The sequence below is a fragment of the Stegostoma tigrinum genome, chromosome 30 (assembly GCF_030684315.1).
Source record: "Stegostoma tigrinum isolate sSteTig4 chromosome 30, sSteTig4.hap1, whole genome shotgun sequence".
NCBI classification, from domain to species: Eukaryota; Metazoa; Chordata; class Chondrichthyes; order Orectolobiformes; family Stegostomatidae; genus Stegostoma; species Stegostoma tigrinum.
This window is the reverse complement of record NC_081383.1, coordinates 11540922-11565026: the sequence shown is the minus strand read 5'-3', so window position 1 is coordinate 11565026 and position 24105 is coordinate 11540922. Positions and strand designations below refer to the sequence as shown.

The window sequence follows — 24105 nt, the reverse complement described above, 5'->3', positions numbered from 1 at the left end:
TTCAAATTTAATGCTGCTCTCACTCTTTGGGCACCTTCTCTGCAGCCGTAACATTGTATTCTTTGCTCTGTTCTATTACCCCAATGCACTTTTTATGGTTTGATCGGCCTGTACTGCTCACAAAATAAAACTTCCACTGTGCCTAGGTACATGTGGCAAAAAATAAATAATAAGGACTAATAAATCCTCCGTCCTGTGTGAGTCAAAGGGATTGTTTGGGAGTCTGTAATGGAGGATGGACTACAAATAAATTTCAGCAGAAGAGGTCCTGGTCTTTCATAATATTTGATGATAGTTGTTGCCATTACCATAACTGAGACTACCTTGACGTTCGCGATGTTAAATCCACCATTTGCCTGGGAAGAACTTAATTCGGAGCATTTTTAAAACTTCATTCACATGATGTGGACATTGCTGGTCAGGCCAGCATTTATTGCCCATCCCTGATTGTTAAGAATCAACCACATTACTGTGGGTCTGGAGTCAGAAGTAGGCCCCACCAGTCAAGCTTGGCAGATCTCCTGTCCTAAAGGACATGAGTGATCCAGATAGGTTAATCCACCAATCAGCAATGGTTTCATGGCCACTATTAGACTCTGAATTCCAGATTATTTTATTGTATTCAAATTCCATCATCTGCCTCGGCATGATTAGAACCCAGGCCCCCCGAACATTAAGAAAAAATGCCAAAAGAACTGCGGAAACTACAAATCAGGAAGAAAAACAAAGTCGCTAGAAAAGCTCAACAGGTCTGGCAGCGTCTGTGAAGGAGAAAACAGAATTAACATTTTGGGTTCGGTGACCCTTCCTCAGAATGAACAGTTCTGAGGAAGGGTCACCGGACCCGAAACGTTAACTCTGTTTCTCCTTCACAGATGCTGCCAGACCTGCTGACCTTTTCCAGCAACTTTGTTTTTATCCCCCGAACATTACCTGGGTCTCTGGATTAATAAGGTCTAGCAATAGTACCACTGGGCCATGGTCTCCGCTAACTAATTCATTGTTACTATACCACCATTTCCCCATTGTTGCTATCCATGACAAATCACTACTGCTACCTACTGTATTTAAGTGGTGCATCTAAGATGAATGTGTTCCACTTCCTGAAATATTAGCAAGTTACTGAGGTGAGGACAACAACTAAAGCACATTTTGCTGTTTTCTTCTTCACACATTAAGAATTGTCAACTCTCCCACAGGAATAATTATTAACAAGACCAGGAACAACTTACCCTTGAGCCTCACGCCTCCCACATTAGAATAACTGAGAGGACTTTAGAGGATGATGCTGGGCTGGGAATCAGGAGAGACTAAAATGGGGAGCAGAAGGCAGTATGAAAGAGGTAGATTCTCAAGAAGCAGTTGAAGGAAGGCAATGATGTTTGTGAGAAGTGGTTGGGCAGGGACAGAGCAGTTAAGCACAAACAAGAGACATCGGGTACAGGCAGATGGCATGTGGAGCAATGTGAGACAGCAGTGAATGAGCAATGAAGGCATGTGAGCAAAGATGCAACCATCTGGTTATAGCAGACTGATCTGTTTCACTTTCTGTCAGAGGTTTGCTGACCTTCTGGATTTTAAAGAGGGAAGATTAATGAAACTCAGGCATCAAAACCTCCAGCTTTTTCTCAATTAAGTGTTATCAGGGTTGAGCTGATCATTTCAACAAAGGTGAGGGGTATTGGGTCCACTTGTCTGTCCATTGTAACATCAGTGAAGTGCCATAGATTCTCAGGATAAACAGCATCAAACTCCTGGAAATCAAAAGATGGAAAGAACTTGTGGCTGTACTCAGAACATCCCATAGCACTTGGCACCTAGCAACATACTTTGAAGTATCATACTTGCATGTGTAACGTAGGAGGAGCGAACACCAAGTTTTGCACAGCAAGCTCCTGCAAGTATTAATGTGGTACTTAAGAACATTGGAACAAGAGTAGGCCATTCACCCATCAAGCCTGCCCCATCAAACAACAAGATTAAGGCTGATCAAACATTTCATTATTTTTGACCCACCCCATCTCCATAACCTCGTATGCTATTGATAACCAAATGTCTATCAATCCACATACCTTAAATATACTCAAAGGCTGAGCCTCCATTAGCCTCTACAGTAGAGAATTCGATGGTTCAGAATGCTCTGAGTAAAGCGACTAAATTGACTGAAAGATTAATATTGGCCGGAACACAAGATATTAAACTTACTACAACCAGCTCAGGAGGCTTGAATGTCTAATTCTGCTATTTACAGAAAATACTGAGGGAGAACCATGTTGTTCAGAAGTGCCACTGTCTGCCTTGGTCAGGGAGTTAGAGGAATGGGATGGGGGATAATGGCATGGGAGGAGACTATGGCCTTCCTTCCCAGGGTTGACTATGGGATAACACTCCAAAATTTTTCACCTTTTGCAAAGCTGTTTGAGAGATATCGAAGGATTCTGTATAAATGCAAAATGAAAACTTTGTAAATGATAGAGATTTGAAATAGAAGTGGGAAACTAGCTTTGTCGACTCGCATCAGAGACAAAAAGGCCAATATTGCTGACGTGAAACTTTCACCAGAATTGTAATAATAACCAGTCGCTTTTCTCTCAAAATTATTGAATGACCCACACCCCACTCTGAATTTACAGCATTTTGTAGGAAGAGAAGGCGGCCATTCAGCCCCCCAATGCCTGTTCTATCAAGCAATTAGATGATAGCTGACCTGTCTGTCAACTGCATTTCTCCCACATTGCTTCTGTAGTAAGATGGGGTCTTCACTTACCATCGTAGGTGAACACGAAAGGGCTTTGTTAAACATAACCACATGTCAGAGGAGTTAACGAAGGACGACTTCAAGAAACCAATGGAGACAGGTCCCAGCTCCACATGATCCAATGTGGTGATGACAAAGCTCCTTTTGCATATGCTCAGTATGTGGTTTTTGGAGCAAGGAGGTAATGAACCCTTTACACCACATCTAGTTTCCGTAACAACAGTCGATGATCCTCATTTCCGAAATTTGCAATTAACCCACCAGTTTCTTGACGGTAGAGACTTTTACCACCCCTGCTGTGAAAAAGGGCTTCTTGCCATCAAAACCCCATTCCCACAGCCAATCAGCCTCACTTAATTTTAAGGTTATACCTCTCCTCCTGCCCCGCCCCTTGCTTTAGACTTCAGTAGCCACCCAATGGAAGTAGTTTCTGTCTATCCATCCTACCCAATCCTTCAGTCATTTTAACCATTGATTCAGATTGTGTACAGGGATAGATATTGACTGGAGCTCAAATCTCACTCGAGTGTCTGAGATAAAAGTCAGTGAGGATTCTATCCGAAATCAAATAATTTTGAGTAATTTTATTCCAGGCAGACACAACTCTGCAATGCAGCTGAATCATCAAATTTACAGGACATAATGGATGGCTAAACATTGTATTAGGGATGCTTTTTCCAAGGTGAGGTTTGAAACAAACATTTGGAGGGATATAAAGGAAGCTTTCCTCAGTCAGTTGCTATACTGATGTCATGTGTAAGAGCCTGGCATATGAAATAGATTCAGTTCACCTGATGAAAGCAAAGACTATGTACTTCCATTCGGAAGAATTGCAAAATGTGGGGAAATGCAGAATTTCAAAGGGATGTAGACAAGTTGCTGGATAGGTTACTAATGAAGTTCATTGTGGAGAAGAGTGAAGTAATATGTTTTGGAAGGAAGAACATGGAGGGACAATGTAAAAGAAAGGGTACAGCTCTGAATGGAGTGCAGGAGCTGGATGTATATATTCAAAAGCCAGTAAAGGTGGCAGGATAGGTTGAGAGAGAAGTTATTAAAATATCCTAGGCTTCATTAATAGGAGCGTAGAGTACAGTTCAAAAGTGAACATATATATGACTAATTCAATCTAAGCTGGAGTATCGTGCGCAGTTTTAGGCACCACACTATAGGACAGATGTGAACACATTGAAAAGACAATTGCAATGACGGTTCTGGGATGAAAAATGACAGATATGAGAGTAGATTGAACAGGTTAGGACAGTTTAGTTTGGAGAGAGAGAAGACTAAGAAGAGATCTGACAGAAATTTTCAAAACCATGAGGAATCTGGACAGAGTAAATAGGGAGAAAGTATTCCTACTTGAGAAGGGATTGGGAACAAGACGGTACCTTTTATGTATTAAAAAAATACTTGTAAAAGAACTAAGAGTTAAATGAGAAATAACTTTTTCACCCAATAATTAGGATCTGAAATACTGTGCCTGCTAGTGTGTTGGAGGTCGATTCATCCAACACATTCAAAAGATGGTTATTCCAATAGGAAGAATGTGAGGGTCAAGGGGAGGAACCAGATGAATGGCACAGTGTGATTTAGCTCATTACAGGGAGCTGGCACATGGGCTGAATAATTTCCTTCTGCACTGTCACAGTTCTGTGAGTCATGTGTTAACTTACACTTGGCTTATCTGTTTGAACTGAGTGTTATTGGAATCACGGTTGAAAATACATTAAATCTGTGCACATTTATTTGCATGCAATTAATTACCTGCTGTGTAATTTTATCAACAGTGGGTTTCAGTGACCACCCAGTTTTAGGAAGAAATTAAGTTAGAATAATTGCATAGATTCTCAAATCCATGTTGATATGCAATACACACAGCACAAAAGTCACTGGAAAACTTCCCACCCTCAAGTATGTTTCCACATGTGGAGCAGGCTCTGGTTGGGATTGGCTGCTGAATCGTGAAGTACATTTGAGATCATTCAAATTCCAATCACAGACTGAATGAAGTTTCATTTTACTCTGGTGGTGGGAGCCAAATGTAGTCCCTCAGGTATAATTGGGTGTCTCTTCCACATACACCGAGTATCAGTGTAGGCATTTTTAATCAACCTTCTCAGAGATGTTATGACACACCACTGGAGCAAAAGGGACTTGAACCCAGGTCTCCTGTCTCAGAGGTAGGGACACTACCATTGTGCTACAAGTACCCACGATCCAAGTATCAGTACATATATTTTTAATCTAACCTGTTTTTCCTAGCTGACTCATTTAGAGATGTTATGACACACCTCTAGAGCAGGTGGGACTTGAACTTGGGTCTCCTGGCTCAGGGGTGGGGACATGGCCTACAAGACCCCCTTCCAAGCATTAGTATGTGCAGATAGGGCCTCTTTTTACTAATTAATGGTGATTTATTGTTATAGTCAGACTTTAATCATTATATCATCAGTGTCATAGCGAGTTCAGAATAGTAGATTTAATTCTAATAGCATTAGCTTATAACCAAACACTGGACAAATGGAATATTATTCCTCTAACGATGGTGACTCAGGTATTGTAAATCCAACTGCTTTCTGCAGCATCCACTTCCACAGGATACCAGCTGGTCCCAGATGAGATTAATTACAGGGTATCCTCTGCCTATATTAATTAAAGTTCCAAATGATCCAAATGTTTGATGCTTCAAGATTGGACAACTTCTCACACTACAGGTATCTTTGTTCTTTTCCCTTTGTGCAGTTGCAAGGGGGCCGACTGAAGACGGCACACGTGTTATCGGCCAGTACTTTTGGTTTAGCCTTTAAGCCGAGCAAGGGAGTGTTGCCAGCATTGTAGCCTGGCCTGTTCACTGGGTTCGTTCTCCAAAGAGAAATGACCATCTGGATAAGGATATTGGAGGGCTGTTTGCACATAGTGGGGTGTGCAGCAAATCAATGTATTCAATGTAAGAGCAAAAAGGAAGAGAATTGGGTGGGGAAGGAAAGAAAACGCTATTCATTCTACCAGTCTCTCCCCATTATTTGAGCATAGGATACCATTTATAGCGCCCCCACCCTGCCCAAATCTAAATTTAGACAATCAAACGACATGGAGTTAATGCATTAGATTGAGCCTCATGCAAATAGTCAAGCATGACCTTATTGAATCTTGTACACCTCCCTGAGAGAGCAGGCAGAGCCTCAGGTTAAGATCTCATTCAGAATATAGCACAACCTCAACACTACAATGCAAAGTCAACCTTTCCTTTATGCTTATTCTCACAACTATGGGCCTTGAACCTACAACATTCAGAGTCAAAGGTGAGAGCAGTACCACTCGTTAATAGTTGTCACCTTGATCTTATTGAATAGCAGAGAAAAATCAAAAGATCAAAGCGTCTCATTCTGATGAAATTTATAATGTTCAAAGGCTCAGCAAGGCATCTATTCTGCTGGTTCAACCATGGGCAGTTCATCTGGTGTAGTGGTAGTGTCCCTAACCCTGGAACAGGAGGCACATAATAACATCTCTAAGAAGGTTGATTAGAATAAATAGGTTAAATAAAACAAATTAAGAGCAATTCACTGTGCACTCTGAAGATCATAATCAGAAATTTCCTAGTGAGTGCAAATCCACAGCATAACTAGTCATCAAGGCAAAGCCACTGGTGAAAGGGTGAAGTAAAGAGAGGATTGTCAACAGTTTCTGAAAGATTATAGGAGAAAAAAATGACAACTGGAGTTAAGAATCAATACCACCATTTATCAGTTATATAATTTTTCAACCCCATAAAACTGTCCTTTTTCACAACTGATGTAAACAAACAATTCAATCTGCATTATTTACTAGCTGTGAAGGAAGAGTCAATTTAAAACATATTAACTTGTTTAATTAGGGTTCAAAACACTTTTTTTAAAAAAAGGTATGTGGTAATAATGTACAAAGCTGCAGCCTTTAATCACGAATTGTTTTTCAGCTGTTATGTGTACATTATTTTCATGTCAATGACACTATACTTTATCTGTTTTCAGTAGTTCGTGTATTAGCGAGAATACTGTACTGTCTCCCTGCTACAGTATTTACAATAAATACATGATGTTAGGGCAGATTATCAAACAGGAAACTCATATCTGTAGGGTTTTAAAGACTACTTTAAAGGAGCTGAGTCATGTAGAGAGTCAGAGCTTTAAGCAAGTTTTAGAGTTTAGGATTTGACACTGTGGCCTGGCTATTTAAAGTGCCTACCTAGCAATCAGAGGATCTTGGGTTCAAAACCCATTATGCATATGCTTAAGCACTGTAGTGGTCTTCCTACCCCTGGACTGGGAGGTCCAGCTTCAAGTCTCACCTGCATCACTGGTGTATAATAACATCTCTGAACAGGTTGATTATGAGAAAGCATGCCTAGCAGTGGTAAAGTGAGTAGATTCAGAATCCAAAGATATGCAGGCTTGGTGGATTACCTATGGGGAATGCAGGGTTATAGAGTAGGGGAGTGGGATGTACTTCAGAAAATCAGTGTGACTTGATGGGCCAAGTGTCCTGTTTCCACATTGTAAGGATTCTAATCAGGGTACATCCAGACGGAATTGGAGTGTTTCGATATGTCTGAGCTTCATAGGGGTGAAAGAGATGGCATAGACGGGGAGTGAATGAAATATGAAGTGATTTAAAAGCAGAAGTGATAATTTAAAAATTGAGGCATTATTAAATTACATTGAGCCAGCATTGATCAGATGTGCAGGAGGACAAAATTGGCGAGCACCACCCCCAACTCTTTGACCTGTCTGTCTCCTCTCCACCTATCTTCTGTTTTATCCATCTTCTATCCGTCTCCCTGTCTCTCCCTATTTATTTCAGAATCCCCATCCCCTGCCCCATTTCTGAAGAAGGGTCTGGACCCCAAAACGTCAGCTTTCCTGCTCCTCTGATGCTGCTTTGGCTTGCTGTATTCATCCAACTCTACACCTTGCTGTCTCTACAACTGTACAATCAACCAAAACCCATATCTGAAATGTGGAAGAAATATTTTAAAGCTGTGAATAAAATCTGTCACATGCATGGAAACTAGAACCATCTCTACATAGATTTGTGATATAAAACTTCAACATTCTGCTACCTCATCCAATTCACCATTCCTTTCATAATGAGCCTAGAGCATAACTATGGCCATATTCTAGATTCTATTTGGCTACTCAGTTGCTGCTCTTAAATGCCTACCATCCCAGTGATCAACCTAATGAAACGTCTCTGGACCACCTCCAACGCCAGTTTACAAATGGCCAGTATAGATAAGGCAAGCGGGACTTGTCATGGGACCAAGCTAACGTTTACAGGTATCTAAAATGTACCTCAGGAATGACGGTCCTTGTGGCATTCTGCCATTCCCTCAAATCCTAATTCTTTCTTCTTTTGTGACTGACATTGTCCATTGAAAATGGTTCCAAACACCAACCTTCATTGTTAGAATTGGAGCATGATAAAGATGGAATCTCACTGAAATCTGTTTTCTCCATGATGTCATTGACTGAAGGTTGATGAACATCTGGTAACTTTGCCAAACTGTCATCTTGTTTGCTTGGGGTAGAATGTGTATAACAGTATGCAATGGTAGATGTATTAGAATGACGAATGTTCAATGTGGGACGGGGCTTATCTGGAATTATTGTTAATCTCTAATTGCCCTTGAACTGAGTGGCTTGCTCGACCATTTCAAGTGCAGTTAACAATCAAACATGGAGAATCCTGGAGAACGTCATCAGGTCTGGCAACATCTTTTTGAAGTTGTGAATCATATCTGACTCAAAACGTTAAGTCTGTTTCTCTCTCCACAAATGCCACCAGACCTGCTGAGTTTCACCAGCATTCTCTGTTGTTTATTTCAGATTTCCAGCATCTGCAGCATTTTGCTTTTACCTCAAGGGTCAACACATTGCTGTGAGTCTGGTGTCACATGTAGTAAGAATGTCATAGTTCCATAAAGGATATCTCAAGGTAGCTAAGAAGTGAGTTATCAATTCACTCACATTTTCTATTACTTCTTCAAGTATTTTGAATATTATTTCATAGAATCCTTACAATGCAGAAACAGGCCATTCATCTAATTGAGTCCACACCAACCCTCCAAAGATCATCCCACCCAGAGCCAACCCCCTATCCTATCCCTGTAACCTTGCATTTCCCATGGATAGTCCACCAACCATACACATCTCTGAGCACTATCACATGGCCAACCCATCCAGCTCGCACATCTTTGGACTGTGGGAGGAAAGCAGAGCACTTGACCAGAACTCGTGCAGACTCAGGGAGAATGTGCAAATTCCATATAGACAGTCACCCAAAGGTGGGATTGAATCTGGTGCTGTAAGGCAGTGGTACTAGCCACTAAGCCATTGTGCATGTCACAATGAATCCAAGCATGGGTAGTTGACGAGACATGCTGCCTAGGGTGGTGGTAGATTTTGTGGGGTGTACATACTTATTCATTAACAGAAGAACTGTAAATGCAGGTAAAAGTTTAAGCAACATTCAGGGAACATTCCCATTTTACAATTTCCATTTTAAGTGAACCAGTTAGGTTTTGCCTTACTATTGGCAATGGTTTCATTGTCATCATTAGATTATTAATTCCAGATCTATTTTAAATAGTGAATTCAATTCCCACCATCAACCATAACAGGATTCAAAGCCAGCTCCACAGAACATTACTAGGGTCTTTCAGTTAATAGGCTTCTGATAATAATACTAGATTATTATCTCCCTACAAGTGCAAGTCCCACCTGCTCCAAAGGTGCGTAACAACATTTATGAACAAGTTGGTTAGAAAATATCTATCCTGAAGAACTCCTACAGCAATGGCCTGTGACTGTAATGATTAACATCCAAATACCACAACATTTATCAGTTTTCCTCTTGATCCTTATTGACTTCGACTCTTCAGTACAACACTGAAAATGTCAAGGGCAGTGAAGTCACCTGAGACCACTGAGCTTTGAAGTATCGCTCCAAACAATGGCACCTCCAACAGTGCAGCATTCATTGGCACTGCACAGGAGTCAGGCTGGATCACATGACTGAGACCCTGGTGTAAGATCTGAACACACAACCTCCTGGATTCGAGATGAAAATGCCAACACAGAGCCAGGGCTGATGCTTCTGTGTGCAAATAATGGCAATGAGCCCCACAAGATACTTAACAATGAAGTTATGTAAGAGTTAACTTTGCAAAATTACCAATGTGGAAATGAAACAAACTGCTAACTTGCCAAGGTATTTGCTGGCTGGAAATAATTCTCCAAGGGGTTAAGTGCTTCTGTGTGATACGTGTGTGGCAGAGTGTAGACGCTCTGGAGTGTATTTAAGGAGACCACAGTCTGATTGTACATCCTCCGAAAGTTGTAATCAGGGTGAACAATCATGTACTGTCTTCACTTCCAGGATTCTGAAGGAACTTGAGGTCTGTGCAAAGGGATTGGTTGCAGTCAATTGACTGCTTAATGTCTTTGTGCGAGAGAGAAAAATGCAACAAGAAAAAAAGACCTGCTGCTGATTGGTGAGCTTGGTCTGGATGCAATTGGATGTGAGCCGGTGAGGGGGTTGGGTTGTAACTGTAGACTTCGTCATGCTCAAGTCTGTAATCACATTTTCTTGCTCCCAGCAAGTACTGTGTGTCACTGTTAACCTCACTTTCAACGAGCTGATAGAGTCTTATTGAAGGTTTGTGGCATTCGTTTTCCAGTCAGTAAGTAGGTCTCAATTCTTGTAATACTAGCTAAAGCTATTTAATCAGTAGCTGTTCAATCCACTTGTTAAATAGGCCTGTGTACTTTTTCAGAACTGGGCACCAAGTGATCGTTTCTTAGTAAAGTGCAAAACAGTTAAAACACATCTTTCAGAGAATATTAAGGTTTATGCACAAAAAGAAACTGTGCAGAGCATTGTAATATGTATTAGAAATTTAATATTCACTCACGTAACACAAAACTGCATTGCATGGAGATGTGTTGGACATCTTACAGTGTTTACAGTGAGGTGTTGTACTGATAAACTGAATTGTGTCTATTCGGCTCTTTCTGTATTACTCCTGCCCCCAAGTCAGAAGATTATGATCTGAGTTCTATGTCTGCGCGCATAATCCAGGTTAGTTTTCCAGTGCGGTGTTGAGGGAGTGCTGCATTATTGAAGGCACCAACCTGCAGGTGAGATGTTAAACTTTTGTTTCTCCTGCCCATGTTCATGGCTCAGTGGATCTTAGATTCAAAGTTCTTAACCTGAGTTCCTTAACCAACAATCTTCCTTCAGCCAACACAATCAAAACAAATAGATTAACAGACTGTTTAATACAATATTAATAGTGGGATATTACTGGTGTTGAACTTGCCTGCCTATTTAAAAAATCACTGCATCACCACAGTGTACTGGCATCACAGTGGCAGGGAGACTGGTTTGAATCCACCTTTGGGCGACTATCTATACGGAGTTTGCACATTCTCCCTGAGTCTGCATAAGTTTCGTCTGGCTCCTCCAGCTTCCTCCTACAGCCCAAAGATGCACAGGTTGGGTGGATTGGCCTTGCTATATTGCCCTATAGTGCCCAGGGATCTGCAGGCTAGGTGAATTAGCCATGGGGAAATGCAGGGTTACAGGATTAGTTTAGGGGGTGAATTTGAGCAGGATGCTCTTTGGAAGGTCAGTGTGGGCTCTATGAGCTGAATGGCCTGCTTCCACATTGTAGGGATTCTGTGATTCTACCACCAAGTAATTCAGGGTGAACCATTTTTAAAGCAAAAAGAGCTTTGTCAAACATGGCACTGAATCAGAAACTTCCTTTAACAGGAGCCAACGTTAACGTTAGAGGAAAAAGCAGAAAGATTTGCATTCATATAGCACCTTTCACAACTACCAGACATTTTGGAATGCTTTATAGCCAATGAGGGACTTTTGAAGTGGTGCTGGATTGTGGGAATCTGTCGTAACACAGGAAATCAGCAGCCAGTTTGCACACAGCAAGTTCCCACAGACACCGATATGACAATGATCGCGTAATATTTTCTTGATGTTGATGGAGGGATTAATATTGGCCAGGAAATCAGGGATTCTCATCTTTGAAACAGTGCCTTTAATTATTATATGTCCACCTAAGAGAACAGGCAGGGTCTCGGTTTAATGTCTCATCAGAAAGTAGCCCATCTGGCAGACCAATACTCCCTCAGTAGTGCATTGGAGTATCACGCTTAACTTCTGTGCTTAAGCCTCTGAAGTGGGATTTGCAACTCTGAGAGGAGAGGTCAATCTATTGTGCAATTCAAAAAGGTTAATTTTATTTGTAACAGGCTGTTTGATCCCAGCTATGTGTGTTTTCTTTTCAATTGTATTATTACAGTTTACACAACAAGAATTCTTGACAACATGGCAAACTAATGCAAGTACAAAATTAACAAGTTTCAAACAAGGTTAGATTGAGAAAACATTTGTCTCCCATGCAATATTTAAGGTATGGACCAGACACTCAGAAAAGGTCATTGATTGGTGGTGAAGTGGCAAATTTAAAAAGGAGCTGTTGACATGAAGGGTCTAGAAATACTAATTAGTGATTTAACTTTTTTTTCAAGGGATTATAACTATACCTCAAAGTTTAGCCTTAGATTGTAGTAGTGACAGCTTCACATGAAAACTAAGATTTGTGTTGCATAAAATGGATGCTAAGGCTTATCCTAGTTCTGCCATGAAGCGGGATTCCATCCTCCAGATCGGTTCTGACTCTAAATGCATTCACATATTTTCTGAGACTCACCAATTCCACCCATCAAAAGCACACTGGGCGTGATCTACCAATCTAGCAGATAAGGGCCCCAGACACCAGCCTGCATTTTATAAAAACCACTGCAACTATGTTATTTCAGGATATTCTTGCGAATAATGGGCTGACTGGCTTCTTTTCACTCCAGTTTTTACATTTCTATAGCACCTTTACCAAGTAAAATGTTTTGCAATGCTACCCAGGGGTGTAGTCAGCTACAAGTTGATACTGAAGCAAAACAGAGCCATTTGGTCAGGTGACGGAGGCTGATGGAGTCTGAAGAGCTGAGGAAACCCACAGAGGTGGGGTTTGTAAACCTGAGCCCCACCACCTCCATCCCGCAGCCCACCCACTCATGCCCATTGTCTGACCCTCCGAATTCCAGGTTACTGAATAATTTTAAAAGTTTTTTAAAGAGTGCATGTTTTTAATCAGCCTTCCCTTGCTGACACATCTTCACAAGCTAGTGATTTTGCTGTGATCTTCTTCTACAGACTGCAGCCCACTCCTCCCTCTCTCCATTCCTCCACTCAAGACAGCAACAAGTTTCTCACATCCCATCCAGGACGCTTTCTGTCAAGCAGGAACTGACATTGCTCCGGGCCTACACAGACGCCGGTAGCTACACGCCACAATTCTGCCTTGCTCTCATGCCTTCATTGTGACCATTTGAACATAGGGACACAGCTTCCCTTCAAGCACAGGCCCAAGTATTCTGGTCCTTACAGAAAGTAGAAGAGGAGTAGGCCATTCATCAAAATCACCTAACTCAGTACCCTGTTCCAGCATTTCCCCCAAATTCTTTGATCCTAAAGCCGCAAGTGCTATATCCAATTCCTTCTTGAAACCATCCAATGTTTTGGCCTTGACTGTTTTCTGTGATGACAAATTCCACAGTCTGACTGTCTGCTGTGTGTAAACATTTCTCCTCGCTTCTGTCTCAAATAGTTTACCCCTATCTCTAGACTGTGACCCCTGGTTCTGGACATTCCCACCATGGGGACACCCCTCTTGCATCCACCCTGTCTAGTCCTGTTAGAATTTTTTAGGCATCTATGAGTTTCACCTACCCTCATTCTCTGAATTTCAGCGAGTATAATCCTCTCCAATTCAACTTCTCCTCATACATCAGTCCTGCCATCCTAGGAATTAGTCTGATAAACACTCGCTACATTCTCTCTTACAACATGAATATCTTTCCTCAGAGAAGGAGAGCAACGCTGAACACATACTCATCAAGGCCCTATACGAGTGCAGCGAGACGTCCCTGCTCCTATACTCAAAACTTCTCTCAATAAAGGCCAACATACCATTTGCTGATTTACCGCCTGCTGTTCCTGCATGCTTACCTTCAGCAGCTGGTTTATAAGGGCACCCAGGTGTCATTGCACATTTCCTTCTCTCAATTTATAGCCATTTGGTTAATAGTCTGCCTTCTTGTTTCTGCTACCAAAGTGGCTAATCCCATGTTTATCAACATTATACACATCTCTGCATTCATCCACGCATTCAGTTTATCCAAGTCACACTGCAATATCCCTGCATCCTCCTCACAGATCACCCTCTGACCCGTTTTTGTGTCATCAGCAAATTTGGAGATATTACATTTAGTCCCCTCAAATGAATCATTAACATGTATTGTGAATAGTTGGGGTTCTAGCACTGATCCCTGTGTTACTCCACCAGCCACTGCCTGCTATTTGAAATGACACCATTATTTCCAGCTCTTTGTTCCCTGTTTGCTAACAAGTTTGCTATTCTATCTCAATGCACTTCCCCAATCCCATGCACTTTCATTTTACATGTTATTCCCTTATACTGGAGACTTTGTCGAAAACTTTCTGCAAGTTCAAATAATTGACTTCTAGTGGCTCCTCTCCTCATCTCTGCTAGTTACATTCTTGAAGAATTCCAGTGGAATTGTCAGGTGTGTTTTTCCTTTCATAAATCTATGCTGACTCTATTTGATCCTGCCACTATTTTCTAAGTGTTTTGTTATTAAATCTTTCATAATGGGCTGTAGCATGTTCCCCACTACAAATGTCAGGTTGATTGGTCTATAATTCCCGGAATTCTCTCTACCTCCAATTTTCAGTAGCGGGGTTACAGTAGTTACCCTCTAATCTCTAGGAACTGTTCCAGGCTCTACAGAATGTTAGAAAAGCCCACCATTGCATCCATTATTTCTAGGACCACTTTTTTAAAATTCTCTGGCATTAGATTATGAGGGCCTGGTGGGGTTTATCAACCTTCAGTCCTATCAATTTGCCCAGCACCATTTCCCTACTGATACCAATTTCCTTCAGTTCCTTCCTTTCAATAAATACTGTGCTTCCCAACAATTATGGTATAGTATTTGTGTTCTCCTTTGTGAACACAGAAACAAAATATGTATTCAGTTGATCAAACATTTCTTTGATCACCATTCTCAGATGGCACAGTGGCTCACTGGTTGTTAGCACTGCTCCCTCATAGCACCAGGGAGCACCCGGGCTCAATTCCACCCTTGGACAGCTGTCTGTCTGTGTGGCGTTTGCACATTCTCTCCGTGTCTGCACGGGTTCCCTTCAGGAGCTCTGGTTTCCTCTCCAAGTCCTAAGCTGTGCAGGTTAGGTGAATTGGTCATGCTATATTGCCCACATTGTGCAGGCTGCATGGATTAACCATGGGCATTGCAGAGTTTCAGGGATAGGGTAGGGGGCTGAGTCTGGGTGGGATGCTGTTTGGAGGGTCAGCGTGGACTCAGTGGACCGACTGGCCTGCTTCTACACTATAGGGATTCTATGATTATAAATTCCTCTGTTTCTATTCTCCAAGTTTTTCAGTGATGATGGCAGTCCTTTACAGAACAATCTATATCACTTCGCTTCAACCTCATGCATCTCATTTTTCACAGAAATTCATTTTATCCATTCAATTATATAAAAACTTAACTAAGCAGTAACAACAGAGGAAAAAAGTCACCAAAATCTGACTTTAATTAAATGTGTATAAAATGAGTTCAATGAGGATAATCAGCCGGAGGTAATGCTATACAATAATGCTTATATTTCATCCAACTCCATGCCTATACCTGAGACTGACTTAGGGAACAGATTTTGCATTATATGAATGACTTAAATATGATAGCTCTCTGAAAACAGCACATAGCATGTGGAGGAGGGGAGGGTGGTGGGGGGGAGGGGTGTGCGGGGCAGGGGAAAGGACAGCTGGGCACTCTGAGGTAACAAAGCATCACATTCCTGATCTCCCAGCCTGAGAAATCCGACATCAATGACAAAATGCAAACTGAAGGGCAGTCAGAAGCACTTGCTTGTCATTTTAAAAAGTTACGCCCACTTTCCTTCGTTTGGGGGCTAAAATGTTCACCAGAAGGAGTCACTGAGACACAGCTGGGAAGTGTAATGGGTCAGCGTATTCTATAAAAGATGAAAGAGGTTAGGCTGATGGGTCACTGCATCCATGAAATAGATACCCATTGAAAACTGCTTTGTACAATCTGAGATATTCCCCGATATGTGGACACAAAGATTTGCATTGATCATTACCCATTTTTCACTAGCAGAATCACTTACTGAACCTATTTCTGATTTATACTAGTACAAGCACTGTAATGTTTTAGTGTATATACTATACAGGATCTCCCTTCTACCCAAGTACACCAGCTGATTCTAGTCCTATTTATGGCTACATGGTGTTGGAGTAAATGAACAGTACTTTTACACTACAGCATCATGATGTACCACAGTCCAAACATTAACAATCTGGAACATTGGGGATACTTTGAGAAAACCTATACTTCCTGATTCTAATTTAAGTCCAAATGTGATTTAAACAGTTCACTGAAAAATGAATTGTCCACATTTCCTTTCAGTCGTTTTCTGTCTCCCCCTTTAAGGTACAGATTTGTTCTGCAGGAAGCAGACTACAGCACATCAAGTGTATATCCAAACACTTATAAAATGCAGCGAGCATTTCTACCTCTGCCAACATTTCAGGCATTAGAGTTACAGAATTACCATCCTCTGGGTGAAATAAATTCTTAACTCTGTTCTCATCTCCCCATCACATTCTGTTTCCTCAACTTTCAATTGTTCAAGCTTGCAAGGGAGGATAAAGAGTCTAAATGTCTTAATCATGTACCAGCAGCCTCTTGTACCTCATTAAACAGGCTGTTCTCCTGAGGAGAGATTAGTTAGGCCTGAACTGTTTTGTTTGGAGTGTAGATAGCTGAGGTGCAATATTTCTAAAGGGCTTGGGAGACTGGAAATGAAGAATCACTTTCCCTTAGAGAGAGATCAATAACTAGGGAAGATAGATTTAAAGTCTATGGTGGAGGGATTCATCATTGTCAGTTGCCCCTCTGTTCAATGCTGACATCTATTTAGGGTCAAGCATTTCTGCTGTGGATGTTCATGTGACTGAACAGGCTGATTCATGGTCACATGGGGCAGAATGTCCCATGAGGCAGTAGGATCCAAAGTGCGGGATTAGCTTCTTTTGCTTCCCTTCTCTGTAGTGCCTCTGCATCATCTTGAAGACGTTTGGACTCAATGTGCAAAGGGACTTGATGAGCAGGTTGTCACCATTTTGAATGACAGGTAGCAAGCTCCTCCAAATCATTAAAGCCAACACTGCTGTGCTTCGAGGAGAGTCTTCGTAACCGTATTCTTTGTCTTCTCATAGAACCTCAGACATTGGAGAGTTGAAAAGACAGGAAAAGATAGGAAAGACTAGAGGAGATTTGAGAATATATTTCATCCAAGCATTGGTAGATCTGGAACTCAACATCTGAAATTATGATGATTGTACTTTTATAAATGCTTAGATATGCATTTGAAATGCTATAAATTACAGAGCAAAGGACCAAAAGGTGCAAGGTAGGATTACACTGGCCAGCCCTCATTCAGATGGATTAAATTAGCTCCTTTTGTGCCACAAATTTTCTAAATTTCTCCTCATTTGAAAATGTTCACCATCAGGCCTGACCTTCAAATAGACACAACAGTCAATGGACTCCAGTTAGGAACAGGAAACCAACTCTCTCCCTAATATATAACAAAAAAACTGCAGATGCCAGAGATCTGAAACAAAGAGCAGAAATCGCTAGAGAAACTGAGCAGGTCTGGCAATGTCTGTGGTGAGAAAGCAGATTTGGCACTTCCAGTCCAGTGACTGAAAGCAGGGTCACTGGACTTGAAACATGAACTCTGCTTTCTCTCCACAGATGCTACCAGACCTGCTCAGTTTCTCCTCCATTTTTCTTTCATGTTGTAGAAATCTCACCATTGCCTCTGTTGAAAGTAACTAGCTCAGGACAGAAACAGGAGTTGACCCTGGACTGATCCAAAATGCTCAGTACCATCCAGAAACCTGTAAGCAAGGAAACATCTCTCGAATTATTTTGATATGAACAAACAGTTTCAGTAGATGCACTGTTCACTGAAGTAAATTAATCGATTCAGCAGGAAGCAACAGGGTCAAGACCAAAGAATGGTCCCTTAGATTACAGTGTCACATTTTCCGACCCATGTTTTATTGAACAAGGTTCCTCCTTGATACTGTGATATCAGTGAATTGGCCAATTTAAAACTGAGCATAGTGTATTCATGACAACGGATTATATGCCAGGATCACCTGTGGAGGTACTAAACTTTTAATTCAACATTTTTGGAAAAGGATTATTACAGCCAAGTAAACATGGATGTAAATTTAGTGACTGTCTGGAGAGAAACTCTGGAATTTCAATGTGTCAAGGAAGCTTCAGTGGGATGAACATAAAAGGGAGGAAGTGCACTATGAATTGAGCTATAATCTCCTGGGAATTATCGCAGACTGGAAACATGATGGGACAAGAGACAGCAGCCAGGACAAGAGATGTGTTTTCTCTCTTCCCCCTTATGAGAACACAGAAGGTCAAGGGTAAAAGGCTAGTTCAGCTCTAGTCTGTGAGAGTTCATGAAAGATGATGCGCTAGTGAGCTAAAGTACTCATTTCTACCAGACTGGGTTGAAGCGCTAGTATGCTGTGATGGTCAATGTCAAAGAACCATCTACTGCATGTAAAGTGTTCTCTCTCTCTCTCTCTCTCTCTCTCTGAGTGCAGGAAAGCAGCTAGCTAGCAAATAAGTCAAAAGAAAATAGGCGAAAGGGACTTTAGCTAACCAGCAAAGCCAAGAATCCCAAAACTGACTGTTCAACCATCAGTGTCCCATAATCTATGCCTCACAAACAACCCAGATACTGAACCGTACATTTTTTAAATTTTCATCTTTTTATGGATTCTTTCCTAACCTGTGCATGTGCATTTTGCAGTATAATTTCTTCTGCTTAGGACTTAATAACTTCACAATGTTGTTAACTCAAGAAAGCCCTATTAAATTGGCTCCTTTTAAAACAAATTCATTTAGTCCAGGAGAAAGGTATTCACAGGGAAGGAGATCCTTTGTAAATTAACCTTGTTGCAACGAACCAAGGGGTGAAGGAATAACAAAAGGAACCTAGTGCGTCCATCCTCACTAGGGAGCTTGACAATTCAGGGTATTTTGCCTCGAACCACAATAACTTGGCAAACTTAACTGTGTGTCTGGTTCTAACAATCTGTTGCGTTCTGACAAAAGCACAAATAATTTTCTCATCTAATGCTACTTTTGTCTCCCGGTTTCTGTTGACCATCCACACAATGGTGTAACTTGTGAAAAGTTTTCGTTGCTGTTCCAAAATTGTAGCCCATTCCAACGAACCTAACCAAAAGAATCACAGTTCTACGTGTTTCAACAGGTTTTTGTTTGATTTCACTCTCTCTAATCATTAATCTTTCACCTATTATCTAGCCATCTTTGACAAATCTCCAATTTGGACACATTTGTCCCATGGTCTATTTTGTTTTTCTATTAAAACTATAAAATATGAACAGTTTGAAAATACCACTGGCATAGAACTGAGTTTGAAATAACCCTATTTCCTGCTTGGTGAAATTTGGCCAAGATGTTACAGTCAATATTTAACTTGTTGAGCTGTCTCAGTGGGATAATTGGGAAGAATTCAATGACTGCATCAAGATATTGTGATTCAATATTATGTTTGGATGGAGACTGCTGCACAGTAGGAGTGAATGGGAAGTGGTTTGATGGCCTGATGTCGTGTGGTTGTCGAATATGCTCATATCGGGTCTGTCTTGATATGGAGCTGGCTGTTTGTGTCGTTTTTACATTAGTCATTGACCTAACTGTAGAGCTCAGCATAAAACAGCTCATTGACTGCAGGAAGCATTCCTGCACAAGAAACATGTGTTCCAACTAACCTTTAAATGCGTAGAATCAAACTGTGAATCCCAGAATAGATTAATTGCATTGCTAATGCATCATGAGCTTCTCTCACACACTCTCTTGGCAACTTCTGTCTAAACAGCTTGCAACTCCCTCCTTTGTTTCACCTCCTACAATGAATCTGAACATATACGTAATACTCCCAGGGACCATTCTCATAAAATATTGGCATTTCCTGAATGCACAGCCCTTTCTCCCATGGTGAGGTTAGGCATGCTGTCAAGTTTGTGCATTGATGACAAATATTTCTGACCTTCGTCAATAGCATATGTGTTCGTCTGTATGTGGCTACATGCCTGTGCATCTCTCAGATTCCTAACCATAGGCAAAAAGATGTCAATGCTAATTTTCATAGATCCCTACAGTGTGGAAACAGACCATTTGGCCCAACAAGTCCTCACCAACTCTCTGAAGAGCATCCCACCCAGTCTCATCCTCCTACTCTATCCCTACAATCCTGCATTTCCATGGCTAATCTACCTAGCCTACACATTCCTGGACACTAAGGGCAATTTAGCATGGCCAACCCACCTACATATCTTTGGACTGTGGGAGGAAGCTGGGGCACCAGAGGAGATCCGCACACACATGGGGAAAACATAGAAACTCCACACAGATAGTCACCCAAGGCTAGAATTGAACCTGGGTCCCTGTCGCTGTGAGGCAGCAGTGCTAACCATTGGGCCAGCGTGCCACCCAATAATCACTTCTTGTACCTGACTTATGAAGAAACTTCATTAAGCCCATGGGTGAATGAAAGATTCTGAGGAATGATCACTGGTCCTGAAACATTAGCTTGGATTTATCTCCACAGATGCTGAGTTTTCCGAGCAACATTTTGTTTTTATTTTGTTTCTTTCACCCAGCCTCACCCTTGCTAACTCCCATCCATGCCTTTTGAATATTGGGACTTGACTTCCACTCTGGGTTCAAGTTCGACTTGAGGGGCTTGGGTGCAAAAATCAAAGCTGACATTCTAGTGTAATACCAAGGCTCTGCATTGTCTGAGATGCCATCTTTCAGATGAGATTTTAATGTGAAGCCATACCCTCCTCACACTATTTTAAAAAGGAGGAGAGTTAACATTAGTGCTCAACCCAAGAAAATGTATCACAAGCAACATTATAAAAAAAATCTGATTGCTATCATATAGCTATTTGTTCAATCTTACTGTGTACAATTCGCAAGCTTTCCTAGATGTTTCCAATTTTACAGCAGAAACTAGACTTCAAAAAATACTTGAGATGACAAGGTGTAGAGCTGATTATCACAGCAGGCCAAGCAGCATCAGAGGAGCAGAAAGGCTGATGTTTCAGGCCGAGACACTTCTTCAGAAGGGTCAAGGGCTGAAACATCAGCTTTCCTGCTCCTCTGATGCTGTCTGGCCTGCTGTGTTCATCCAGCTCCACACCTTGTTATCTCGGATTCTCCAGCATCTGCAGTTCCTACTATCTCTTCCAAAAATACATATTTGATTGTGAAGCACTTTGAGACATCAGGTTTGAGAAAAGTGCTATAAAAATTCAAGTCTTCCTTGTTATGTTTGGGCTACAGGGAGGACACCAAAGTTTCTAATCTAGTGTGTTCCTGAGCCAGCCAATCAAGGATGACCAGGTTTAATTCCATGCCTCTGCTGAGAGTGGCAAATGTAAGCAGTCCAGCAACTTGAGCCCTATGATTAACTTCAGTGTGGTGAGGAAATTATCCTGCTTTCCTCTGCTCATCAGTACTGCTGGAAACAGGGTTTGGGTTTAGCTCCGAGATGTGCTGTGCTAATTGACCTGTCTGGCTGCATGCAGAAAGAATGGTCACTCAGGTCCAATACAGCACTCCAGGGTGTGTAATACCCAATACACCTGATTCATGGTACACTGAGGAGATTTTAAATAGCTCAACTTGGCTTTAGTGCTAGAAATGATAGAAATAGTGGATATGAATTGTGTGCAAGGATGTGGGGATAAAGCTGGAGACTGATACTGAGGCAATGATGCTCATTTGAAGAGGCAGTGCAGGTATGATGGGCCGAATGCTCTCTGTCTGCTCTGTAACATTTCTGAGATCCACAGGGTCTTTTGAAAAGAGTATGCTAGGACATATTTTAAGAAGTCCGTATATAATGAGTCAAATGAAAAAAGGTACCTGAAATACAAGAGCAAAGAGAACAATCTGAAAATTGATATCTGGAAAGGAAAATGTCAGTATTTCGGCAGTTTCATCAGAGCTGCAAAGCTACAGAGACTTCATCTAGAGAGATCAGGGAGGATAGTAAAAAGAGGGTGGACCTAGGCCTAAAAAAAATGACTAACAGATGTCAAAAAGGGGTTGCAGATGACCTACTGAAGATGTGTGAGGATGGCACAAGACAGATGATAGCAGTGTACCATGATAACAGATCTCCTGGCAGGAAAAGCTATAAGCAGCAGCAGCAGCAGTTCAGAGCTCCAAAAATAAGATTTGAACAGCAGGGCAGGTAGCCTTTAGTTCAGCAGAAGGCATCCCCACTTTAAGCTGTTCCTAACTTGGGGGCCAGCTTCACTTAGTGGGAATGCTCTCACCTCTGTGTCCTGAAGGTGGATTCTGCAAGTTTAGGACGTAATCCCATTATCCAGGACAACACTTCTGCACAATGTTAAAGAAGTGCTGCATTGTTAGCGATGCCACTTTTGGGATAAGTTATTCCATTGGGACTTCATCTGCCTTCTGAAGTAAAAATTGTCCTGCAAGCAGAATCACCAAAACTAAAGTTTATAGTTTATTTATCTATTTGCAATTTATGTGTGGACACGCTTCCAAAAATGTATTGGCAATGAAGGGCTTTCAACAGATTTAAAGATGTGAAAGGCACTGTCTAAATGCAGATATAAATGTAGACAACATGAGTCCCTTTATGTGTAACCAATATGAATTATTGGCCTCTTAACAAAGGCTCAAACATGTGTTCCAAAGTGTTGCCAACATTGGAATGATTGACAATGAGATAGCCATGCTGTCGGTGCAGCCCTAATAACTACTGGTACACTCTCTAAATGCAGATTCTTTATTTCCAAGTCTCACCTCCTGCTTTGTTCCTTCCGTATTTGATTTGATTTATTATTGTCACGTACCTAAGTACAGTGAAAAGTTTTGTTTTACGTGCAACACAGGCAGACAATGCCATATAAAGTGCTTTCAGGTAATAGAACAGAGCAAGGAATACAATGTTACAGCTGCAGAGAAGGTACACAAGGAATGAGATCAACATTAAATTTAAAATTTCAGACATCCATTCAGAAGTTAAAGCAGAGGGGAAGAAGCTGTACTTGATCTGTTGGTATGTGTGTTTTGGCTTTTGTATCTACTGCCCAACAGAAGAGATTGTAACCACGCTGGGAGGGGTCTTTGATTATGGTATTAGTCAACTGCTTGCACAGTTGCTCTGTTTATGTTGTGGCATCTCCTTCTCTGTGTCTTTCTTTCTCTCTCTCCCCAACACCATCCATCTCTTAATAGTTTTGCCTTATTTCCCCTTGCAAGGGAAAAAGAGGAGAGGGCACAGGGCTGAATTGCAACTCTCTTTTTTTGAAAAAGGCTTGTATTTACATAGCGCCTTTCATGATCACTCAATGTCCCAATGCACTTTACAGCCAAAGAAATACTATTGTCACCTATCATTGTTGTAATGTAGAAAATGAGGCAGCCGGTTCTCACACAACAAGCTAAAAACAGCAATGTGATCACAAACAGATAATCTGTTTCAATGATGTTAGTTGAGAGATTGTTCTGAGCCAAATCATTAGAATAACTCCACTGCTCTTCCTCAAAATCGTGCCATTGGATCTTTATATCCAGTTGAGAGGGAAGGCTTCAGTTTAACACCACATCTGAAAGTTGGCACCTCTGGCAGTGAGGCACTCTGCAGTCACATCTCACTGCTCTGAAGCAATCAGAAAATGCACTGAGCGCTGCAGACATTCAGGGTGTGATAGGCTGCTCTGACAGCCATGACCATCTCATTGTCAGTCATTCCAATATTGGCAAGCCTTTGGAACATGTGTTTGCATCTCTGTTAAAAAGCCAATAATTTATATTCTTTACACATAAAGGGAGTCATGTTGACTTTGAAAGGTGGAATATAATGGAATGGTGTCAATTTAGTAAATCATTATACAGCACGCCCCATTGAAACCAAACGATAAGGATAGTCAGGCAGCATGTACAATAAGTAGCTGATATGACAACAGCAATTTACAACTACCA

At 41.4% G+C, this 24105-nt stretch overlaps 1 protein-coding gene across 9 annotated transcripts in view; it reads left to right on the top strand.

Annotated features, from left to right (window-relative positions):
• LOC125465937 (uncharacterized) overlaps positions 1 to 24105 on the top strand; it is a 152401-nt gene that overhangs the window by 79520 nt on the left and 48776 nt on the right. For 2 of the 9 annotated variants that reach the window (XM_048559961.2, XM_048559959.2), the window contains exon 1: positions 10214 to 10295. The exons of 2 other annotated variants lie outside the window; for them this stretch is intronic. In XM_048559961.2, coding sequence (XP_048415918.1) covers positions 10240 to 10295 — 56 coding nt within the window. In that variant the 5' untranslated portion in view covers positions 10214 to 10239. 5 more of the 9 variants (XM_059638523.1, XM_048559965.2, XM_059638524.1 and 2 more) reach the window with 5 other exon arrangements.